The 11,851-nt window shown below is 36.1% G+C and overlaps 1 protein-coding gene across 1 annotated transcript; it reads left to right on the forward strand.

Annotated features, from left to right (window-relative positions):
• The first annotated feature begins 3,377 nt into the window (after window positions 1–3,377).
• Window positions 3,378–3,980, forward strand: LOC139839429 (21 kDa protein-like). The gene has a single exon (XM_071829492.1). It carries the CDS (start codon window positions 3,378–3,380, stop codon window positions 3,930–3,932), a length of 555 nt encoding a protein of 184 aa, XP_071685593.1. The 3' UTR covers window positions 3,933–3,980.
• Window positions 3,981–11,851: the final 7,871 nt, after the last annotated feature.

Raw genomic sequence — 11,851 nt, forward strand, 5'->3', positions numbered from 1 at the left:
TTAATATTTGTGATGTTATTTTAAATGTTTATCATTTACATTTATTTATATTTATTATATTATGGTTTGTTTTTTGTTTTGAACATCTATGCAGAAATTGTATTTTGTGTAACCAATTCGGCTGGACAATAGCTGTTTTGAAGCTGCTGTAAAAAAAATTAATACAGGCTTTCCAGACGACATGTCGTCGCAAAAGGGTCGTCGCGAAAGGTGAATTTGACCAAAAATGTCAGAATCAGTCAACAATTGACTTTTTCATGTCTGACGACATGTCGTCGCGAAAGGAGCCACTTGATCTTTGACTGTGTCAGTCAAAGTGGGTCCCATCGTCGTCGGGATAGACGCAAATCGTGCGTCGGGAAAACCTTTTCGCGACGAGGCTTTAGGGACGACACATAAGCGACGACATGTTGTCGGGATAGGGCTTTCTAGACGACATGTCGTCGCAAAATGACATAATCTACTAATACTTCATGTTACATCAAAGGCGGAAGTTTTTTTTCTTCTGTTCGGGCTATTCGAGATGCGGGTAATCCGACCACATACTTTGATATATGCATCCCGATTACTCCCTGCTTGTTTTCAACTCATCCCTAACACCACTAAATATTCGTCTTAGAGATGATTTGAACATGAGACCTCTTACAAAGAACTCAGGACCTCAACCACTGGACTATTTTTGTATGGTTTCACGTTTTGCAAATATGATCTTATAAATTGCACGGGTTTTAGAAAAAATAGAATCGTACATGCTTGTTGTATGAGTCTGATCTGTTGGGAAATTACGGCCTCACTAATTCCCACCACCCAGCTCAACAATAACAGTATAGAAATAAGAACAATCCACAACACAGGAATTTAACGTGAAAACTCCAAAACAGGAGAAAAATCATGGGCCTCCAAAGAGATAAATACACTATATCACAAATTGTTACAATAACATAGACGACTCTCTTAAGCCAACAACACTCTTCAAAGTATTTAACTAATACAACTCTCAAACAAGGATAACAAAGATAGAAATAATCAAATACTTAAAGTGTATTGATTGGTGCAAATTTAAATGAATCCCATGAGCTTCTTTTATAAATAAGGATTTCACCTCCAACTTCTTCCACCCACTAATGTAGGACAACTTCATTTTATATTTCAAAGATGGTACTCCTCTTTTTTTTCATCAGTAACTTGGGACAAATAACCATATATTTTTCTATCAAAAATATCAGCAACATGATCCTCGAAGTAGTGATATTAAGTTTAGATTATTATAGAAACATATCTCCAACAACTACTTTATAATCTATCTTATCCGAATGTTACTCCACCTTTTTTGAGACCCTGACCACAATAATATTAATAATTAACAATTAATAATTACGTATATATTGTACTCGTAATAAAAAAGCGAAATTATTGTTTACGAAATGTAGTACGAAAACTAATAAAAGTTTTCTTGTGGCTTAATCAACTTAAACACAATCAGTTTCATTTTATTCATTTTTCTATTTATAAGTTAAAAATTAAGTTAAACTTTTTTCTAATAACAACATTATTATTATAATTACGGGTAGATCTTTACGCACTTTGTTTTCATCTATGACACTTTTTGTTTGAATAAAACTATAATTACCTTAAGTGTGAAGAGTTAGATAGTAGGTGGTGTAAATTATTGTAAGAGATAAATTATTCACATTTAAATTAAAAGTGTGAATAAAAAAAAGTATGTAAGGATCAGTTTCCTTATTATTAACGTGCATATAATAGTGTTTAACATTTAACATTTAAGCATAACTGATATATAGGACACTTTTGTTAATAACAGTGCTAAAAATTGTTAAGTCATTTATAAATAATATTGTATATATTTATATCTATCTATACTTTTTAATAATCTCTATAATGACGATGTTATAAATAAGGAAACGCACAAGCTTAAAAAAAATAAGCTACTCATGATGATGTCATTAAAATAATTAATTATTTATTTAATACAAGTATTAACATGTTAATTGTACAATATGAGAAACATTATATACAACTTTATGGTAAAACACCCCCGCGATCATATGTAAAATATTTGAAGCATTATGTAAAACCTAATTGTAAAACACCCTCATAATCATATATAGTTATATACAATATTTGAAACATTATGTACAACCTAATGGTAAAACACCCTCATGACTATATATACAATATTGAAGCATTGAATGCAACCTTATGATAAAACACTCCAATAACCAAATATATATACAATGCTTAAAACAAATTGTACAATATTTTATATAACACATCATGAACACATGTACAAACTCTGAAGTATATTGTATAACCTTCATATAATAATTGTTATTACTAATAATTATTATTAAAAGTATAAATATTTAATTCGTAAGCAAACTTTATTATTATTAGTTATTATTATTATTATTATTAGTTATTATTATTATTATTATTATTATTATTATTATTATTATAGTTTTATTATTATTATTCAAATATAGATAGATATAGATTCTCTTACATATCTATGCGAAATACATGTCTCAATAAAAGATTGTAACGTAGAATTTTCATGACAAGAAAAATAATAATTGTGATAAAAACAAGAAGAGTGTGGTAGGAGAATGAAGGTAGTTCATTTATTATGTTAAATATGTTTGTAGTTAATTTTTGATTATTTCGGATACATATGTTACAGGCAAAATATTTGTGGTACTTCGTTGTAATTATTTGCTATATGCATTTTATAAGCTTCAATGATTTGGTTATGTTTCTAAATAGTTTTGCAAGTATTATCGATAATATTATGTTCAAATTTCAATTATTTAATAAGTCCGTGATTTGGTGTATAATAATATAGCATATACGAATATTTTTTTAGGCCTATGTAAATCAAAGGGCCTATATGGCCTGTTTCCGAGCATCTAATTAATCAATTTATTTCAAGTGTAGTCTTAATTTAAACTTTAAACATAGTCCTTAAAAATTGTAACAAAATGATTAAAATATAATTAGTTAAATCTTGTCACCCATCTAATAATTAGCTCCAAATTCTTTTACAAGTATACATGACTACAAGACAAAATATTAAAATTGTGACAAAATATCATACTATCTCCGTCCCAATTTAAAATTGTGACAAAATTTCATTGGTGGATAAATGAAGTTAGTGGGATTTTCTAAAACTGTGTGCCATTTTATTTGTGGACTATTAAATTGGGACGGAGGGAGTACCACATTAATCATACTTTATGCAATCTTTATTTGCCCATATATTGCAACCCATCACCCTCTATCTTCATTACTTTAGAGAGAGAGAGAGAGAGAGAGAGAGAGAGAGAGAGAGAGAGAGAGAGAGAGAGAGAGAGAGAGATATGTGTCAAACTGTCTTAGCATTACTCATATTCAGCTTAGCCATAAGCCCAACAAGATCCCATAAAAATTTCATCCATAAATCATGCAACACCACACTGTACCCTCAGCTTTGTTCATTGTACCTCTCAAGATTCACAACCCGAATCGGAACAAGTCCAAGACTTTTAGCCCAAACCGCACTAGCCGCAACACTCAGCACCACACGCACAACTACAACAAAACTGATCAATTATTCGAAAAACCACAAATTGTCGAAAAGAGAAAGGGCTGCAATGAAAGATTGCCTTGAGGAGATCGAGGATTCGGCTTATGAGCTCCATTTGTCCATGGTAGAAATGGGTAAAGTCCGATCTGGACCCGATTTCTCGTTTAACATGAATAGTATTGAAACGTGGGTTAGTGCAGCGTTAACTGATGATGACACGTGTAGTGATGGTTTTTCGGATAAAAGTATGAATCCAGGGGTCAAAAACATGGTTCGTAGACATGTTTTGAACATTGCTCATTTGGCTAGTATCGCTCTGGCTTTCGTTAACAACTTTGCAAATGTATAAATCGCTAGAAACGCGATTGAAAGTTATATTATTACATTGTACGGTACGTACGGTAAAAATTTTATAGATGGTGATATTTTCACATTAATTTGATAAGTTCACCATAATTAAATATTAACGTAAAATACAAGTACCACTACTATAAAACACTTATAGTAAATTTATTATCAAATTTAATTAATAGTGGAAATATCAATACCCTGCTATTACAAGTCTAAGTTTAGTTTTTCTTGGCGTGTTGGTTATCACACAATTGATTCATTTGTAATGTTATCATGAGTATCAGTATATATCTTACATGGCATATGCATTAACACGTTATGCATTATTAAGTGTACGTACATTGTGTCATTGTGTGCCTAAATAATTGAGTAGTAAAAAGTTATGCTTCATATATACCTTGTTATAAAATAGTAGTGATCGTGATTTGTTTATGTCATAATAACACCCCACACTGTGGCCATTCATGAAGTATAAAGTATAAATATATTAAAGTATTAAAATTAAAATGTAGCTCAAAATTACTCGTATAAATTAAACAAGACGCAACGTTTATTCTCAAAATATAAAAGTCTCCCATGGTTATGTCATTTTGTTTCATCCATAAAAACAACGGGACATGAAGAAAAAAAAGGTCACCATGTTTTTATTATGCTTTAAAATAGGATGATGATATGTACACAACCAATTTTTACACATACACAACCAAACATGCTTTACAGTATTGTACAGTACAATACTGTAAAGCATATTTGGTTGTGTATGTGTAAAAATCGGTTGTGTCCCCTTTAAAATATCATACTCCTTTACTCCTTTTCAATTTCCATCATCTTTCCGTTTATCTCAATACTAGTTTTATTGGGTCATGTTTACTTAAAAGTATCTTAATTATGGGTCAACAGGACTTAGTCAGAATGCTATGATTGTTCAACAGGTTAATTTGTCCATTCTTCTGCTTGATTTGGTACCAATTGATGAAACAAAAATTTGTAGCTTTTTAATTTCGTGTAAAGCTCATGTTGCTAATCTAAGCAAATTCGGACCGTACGGGTGTATTTGTACGGTGACGTTGAGAGTTACAACAACATCATCAATTCTAGGTCGAAGGAATTTGTGTTGACAGCTCCATTTTCGGGTGCAACTAATTCTTTCCATCGTTATGCTTGGATTGAGATAACGGGCGTTCCGGTTACATGTGCTTCGGAAGATAATGCATCGGCGTGGTTGCTAATTTGTTTGGTGAATCCATATATATCGCAGATGCCTCATCCAATTTGGATAATGTGGGATCACTTTTCGCTTTCATTAAGTCAATTAATGCGAAACACATTCATGATTCGGTCGAAGCTGCCTTGGAAAGTGAAGATCTTAGAGATGTAACGTGTGGATGTCCGAGGTCTCGGAAGCTAACGTGTTAAATCATGTTTTTAATGACGTATTTGACAAAAAATTGTTGGAGTATACTAATCGCTTTGTTGTGGCTAGTGGACAGTGCACTCTGGAAAATAATGTGCATCAGGTTGAAGCAGTTTCGGAAAGGGTTAAGGAATCGGTTTATGACAAACATGTTGTTGTGTACAACTTTCATGTTCAATGCCCTGCTAATGCTTCGGGTGATGGAGAACCAGTCGTTGTTTTGGACGATTGTAATACGAGTGTTGCTGACTCGATCGTTCTTGATCGGGCGGTTGACAAAAGTCATCAACCGTTGTCGTATGTTGATGTTTGTCATTCATTGTCGACGAGTTTAGGGAAGACGCCTACTGCTATTCTTAATTTCCCTGTTCGTTTTCTTTTTTCTAATTTTGGGCCAAAACGAAATGGTGTTAATGGGCCTGGGTCGATTTTGTGTGGGTCAAAGATTAAATTTGGGACTGTGGACAATTATCTGGGCCTTAGTAATGGGTCGAGTACACAGGCTGACCCAGATTGTACTTGTTCTATTCCCCCCCCCCCCTTGATAATTCGGAGTTAAACGAAGACAATACCACTTTCGCGAAAAGGTTGGCACGTTTGAAGAAGGAGAAGGAGGAGGAGGAGGAGGGCTAGTAGAGTGTTTGAGATGAAAGAAGACAAGCCGAGAATGTATGGCACTTCCACTTCGGGTTCATATAAACTCATTGATCATGAGGAAGACTTGGATTACGGTGATGCCATTCAAAATTTGTTTATGGGTAGTTTTGAGGACTCGGGTAAAGGTGTCACTTCGAGTTTGGTGAATGGAAAAATGACCATGGAGGCTTTCGCGGCTTTTGATACTATGATGACGCGTATGGCCGAAAGCGAACCAATTATGGTTAATAATTCTAGTGATATTCCCCGTTTGCCGGTTAAAAATGCGCATCATCAAAAGCGTAACGAGAAATTGGTTCAAGGCACTGAAATGGATGAAACAACCCAAACCGTATTCCATACGATAATTTTTTTTTTATATAATACACATTTACGCGCCAATTAAATATGTAACCATACCACACGTTCCATTAGAACATACTACAAGTTTAATGTTTTACAAAAGGCACGAAGGCCATTAACAAATGTGATACAAGTTTGACCTATCCAAAAATGATAGTTTTAATTCAAACAACACGTCGAGCATGGTTTGGGGCTAAACTACCCAAAACGCTAGGCCAACTTCAAAAGCTTCACATTAATCCAACACGGGGAACTAGTATCCGATAACCCCCTTCCCTTTGTCCATACCTGCATCTAAAAAGATAAACAACGAGAGGGGTAAGCTAAATGCTTAGTGAGTGCAACAATTATACGATTACATATACAACCTACTTACTTGCAATCACTTACGCATTTACCGCATACATGCTAGCAATATAAATAATCATACCATCGCAACTATAATACTAAACCTTCCACCATATGAGCTAGCATAGCAATTGCATATAGTACAAACAATATAATATGCTACAATCCACAAACAACCATGGTTAACCAATCGAACGAGGGAACGGTATTTAGAGGACCGTCGGAGTTCATAACAACCATTAGTGCACTTAACACTTCGTACACTAACCCCACGGGTGACATCTTAACACTTCGATACTTCACCCCGGGTGGTGCCTTAACACTTCGACACTTCACCCCGAGTGGTGTCTTAGCACATCGACACTTCACTCGTTACATCTCTCGAAGTGGCATCTTAACACATAGATGCTTCACTCCCTAGTGGTGTCTTAACACATCGACACTTCACTGGCCACGTGAGAAGCGGTGTCTTAACACTTCGACACTTCACAACTCATACTACACAATAAATACGTCATATATGCGCGCATATAATTATTTCACTCACCTTAACACTTCGGTGATGATTTAATGCTTCTGTATGCTTCGAGCAAAGTACCTAATACATAAGTACACATTCAATACATAACTAGTGAAATTAACACACTACTCACTCTTGAGCATTTAATGACCCAATTTGCATTAAATGGCTCAACTACACCAAAACCGCTCATAAATGGCCAAGACTCAACTTTAATCACTAAAGCTAGTGAATTAAAGTCTACTAACCTCAACTAACACAACTTGGGGTATTTCATACCCATTTCACCCAATTAGGTCAACTAGTACTCATTTGACCCATTTTAAATACTTAGACTCATAATCGAGTCAAACTTACCCATTAACACTTCTTCATCAATTTAAAGGTGTATTAGTGACCAACAACACCATTTAACACTTACAACCTCAAATCATAAGACCAAACCCTAGGTTATGTCCATTAGGGTTTACTTTCATCAATCTAACCCCAAAATCCACCCATTTAACCCTCAAATGGGTCATACAAGTTCCAAATGAACAAAACCCTAGCGTAAACCAATTAAAACTCAAACATAGAGTTAAAACTTACCAACACTATCCACTCGTAGCTAATAACAAGGAGAACAACTTTAACTCTTGCTCCAAAGATCAACTCTCAATTCTTCACTCACAAATCTCACTTGAATTCAAATGAGTTTTTATGTTTGAGAGTAAAATGGAGAAAGAAAATGGAAAAGAAATGAGGAAAATGGATAAGTTGTGGAGATTAAATGCTCCCATCAGATCTATACGCCAAATTACCAATTTGCCCCTTAAAATCACTTAAAATGAGCTAAATCCGGAATCAGTCCAGCAGAACTGTCGCGGCGCGGCTCCATTTGTCGCGGCGCGACACATAAAGGAAAAACTGACCCACCTTAGCATGCCTCCTAGCTTCGTTTTGCTTGAGATGCCGCGGCGCGGCAAAGGTCATCGCGGCACGGCGATTTCTGCCACCTGACCACCTCGCAATAAATTAAACCACGATGATTTTCACGATTTGTACATTCCGTACTCGCTTCCTATTCACGTTTGGACTTCACCAAATAGTCTCACAAGACTTACCACACTCCTAACCGCGCGTATACTTATACATGCATACATTCTTAAGCATATATATTAGATATACATATATATATATATATACATATATATATATACATATATATATACATATATATACATACATATATATATATACATATATATATATATACATATATATATATATATATATATATATATATATATATATATATATATATATATATAATATATATATATATATATATATATATATATATATATATATATATATATATATATATATATATATATATATATATATATATATATATATATATATATATATATAATTTCACAACAACTAACGCTTATGTTTATCTATCACAAACCACGAAATATAAACGTACAAGTGGTTAAACACGTACCTTTAGACATGTATGGGAAAAATGGGATGTTACAACTCTCCCCCACTTGAACCGGAGCGCGTCCTCGCGATCCAAGCCGCATGACATGCCGGAAGGTAAACCAAAACAAACTCTTCGGATTCCCACGTAAACTCGAAACCCTTTCAATGACGCCATTGCACCTTGTAAGTTCTAACTTCTTTGTTACGCAACAATTTAACCTTTTCATCGAGAATAGCTATCGGTTCTTCAACATACTCTAGCTTGTTATTCAAGGTAATCTCATCTAACGGCACCCAAGTCGAGTCATCCGCAAGACACTTACGGAGATGGGAAACAAGAAACGTGTTATGAATCCCCGCAAGCTCTTCGGGTAACTCTAGTCTATAGGCAACCTCACCAACACGTGCTAAAACCTTGAAAGGACCAATAAACCGAGGAGCTAACTTTCCTCGTTTTCAAAACCGAATAACTCCTTTCCATGGCGAAACTTTAAGCATCATCATGTCGCCTTCTTGAAACTCAATCGTTCACCTCCCTTTATCAGAATAAGATTTTTGTCTATCTTGCGCCACCTTAAGTTGAGCCCGAATCACCTCAATTTTACAATTCGTCTCTAGGACCAAATCGGTACTCCCGATTTCTCGTTGTCCCACTTCACCCCAACAAATAGGAGTTCGACACCTACGCCCATAAAGCATTTCATAAGGTGGCATTCCAATACTAGTGTGATAACTATTATTGTACGAGAATTCCACCAATGGTAAGTGCTCATCCCAACTACCACCAAAGTCAATAACACACGCCCTTAACATATCCTCCAACGTTTGGTTCGTACGCTCGGTTTGACCGTCTGTTTGAGGATGATACGCCGTGCTCGTTTTCAATTGAGTACCCATATCTTCATGAAACTTATTCCAAAATCGAGACGTGAAACGAGTATCTCGATTCGAAACAATAGATATAGGAACCCCATGTCTCGATATCACCTCCTTGATAAACAATTTCGACAATGTCTCCGACGATATCGTTTCCCGAATGGGAAGAAACAAAGCACTCTTCATTAATCGATCAACTATCACCCAAATCGTATCATATTGGGTTCTCGCCGTCTTTGGTAACTTTGTAATGAAGTCCACGGTAATGTGCTCCCATTTCCATTTTGGGACTTTCAATGGTTGTAACTTACCGTACGGCTTTTGGTGTTCGGCTTTAACTTGCAAACACGTGACGCATTATTCAACATACTTAACAACATCACGTTTCATGCCTGGCCACCAATACTCTTTCCTCAAATCAAGATACATTTTCGTCGCGCCCGGATGAATGGAATACTTTGACTTATGTGCTTTATCAAGTAGCACTCGTCAATGATCACCCATTTTAGGCACCCACACTCTTCCTTGAAAAGATAACAAACCATGCGGACCTAAGGTAATAAACTCCGTTTGTCCCACGATTCGTTCCTCATGCTTATTGTTAACAAAAGCTTCGATTTATGTCTCGCCAAGCTTAACAAGAAAATCGTTAGTAATAATCATGCGTAACGATCCTACTCGTATCGCCGGATGTTGACTCTTTTGACTTAGCGCATCCGCGACCACGTTCGCCTTCCCCGGATGATAAAGTATTTCACAATCATAATCCTTTATCATATCCATCCACCTACGTTGACGATAATTCAAATCTCATTGATCAAAGAGATGTTTCAAACTCTTATGATCTGAATAAATAGTACACTTGACACCATACAAGTAGTGGCGCCAAATTTTCAAAGCATGTACCACCGCCGCCAATTCAAGATCATGAGTCGAGTATCTCTTTTCGTGTTCCTTTAATTGTCGAGAGGCGTAAGCGATGACTTTACCCCTTTGCATTAGAACACACCTGAGCCCATTTAAAGAAGAATCACAATAAACCGGCATGTCTTCTACCCCTTCCGGCAACACTAACACCGGAGCTTGACACAACTTCTCTTTTAACAATTGAAAAGCAATTTCTTGCTCGTTTTCCCAATTGAACCTTACGTTCTTCCTTGTCAACTTCGTCAAAGGAGAAGCAATCTTAGAAAAGTCTTGGATAAACCGACGATAATAGCCGGCCAATCCGAGAAAACTTCGGATTTCCGTTGGCGTAGTCAGTCGTCCCCAACTCTTAACCGTTTCTATATTCCCCGGATCTACTTGAATACCTTCTTTATTCACAATATGACCAAGGAATTGAACTTCCCTTGGCCAAAATTCACATTTGGAGAATTTAGCATACAACTTCTCCTTCCGCAATGTCTTCAACACTTCACGCAAATGGTGTTCATGTTCCTTCATACTCTTAGAATAAAAAAGTATGTCGTCAATGAACACAATTACCGACTTGTCCAACATAGGTTGGAACACTTGGTTCATAAGATCCATGAATGCCACCGGTGCATTCGTAAGACCAAAAGGCATAACTACGAACTCAAAAGGCCCATAACGCGTTCGAAAAGCCATTTTCTCTATGTGTTCCTCACGGACCCGTACTTGATGATAGCCGGACCGTAAGTCAATCTTAGAGAAATACGTTGCACCTTGGAGTTGGTCAAACAAATCGTCAATCCGAGGTAATGGATAACGATTCTTGATCGTCACTTTGTTCAACTCCCGATAATCGATGCACATCCGCATACTTCCATCTTTCTTTTTCACAAACAAAATCGGAGCACCCCATGGCTAGGAACTCGGTCGAATAAAACCCTTTTCAAGCAGCTCTTGGGTTTGATTTAATAACTCTTGCATTTCCGTCGGTGCTAAACGATTAGGAGTTTTAACAATGGGGGTAGCCCCCGGAACCAACTCAATGCGAAATTCAACTTGTCTTTCCGCCGGAACACCCGGTAACTCATCCGAAAAAACGTCTTCAAATTCGTTAACCACCGGAATTTCACGAATGGGTGGTGGCTCGTCACGAGTATCAACTACATGGGCAAGAAAAGCCATGCCACCACTAACAAGAAAACGACGTGCCCGTGCATAAGTGCATATCGGCACAAATCTTCTTCGCTTATCACCATGAATAATTAACTCTCCCCCACTAGGGGTCTTCACATGAATGAATTTATCATGGCATGCAATATCGGCTCTATAACGATCGAGCCAATCCATACCAACAACAATATCGAAATCACCCAAA

This window comes from Rutidosis leptorrhynchoides, chromosome 4, assembly GCF_046630445.1.
Source record: "Rutidosis leptorrhynchoides isolate AG116_Rl617_1_P2 chromosome 4, CSIRO_AGI_Rlap_v1, whole genome shotgun sequence".
Classification (NCBI taxonomy): Eukaryota; Viridiplantae; Streptophyta; class Magnoliopsida; order Asterales; family Asteraceae; genus Rutidosis; species Rutidosis leptorrhynchoides.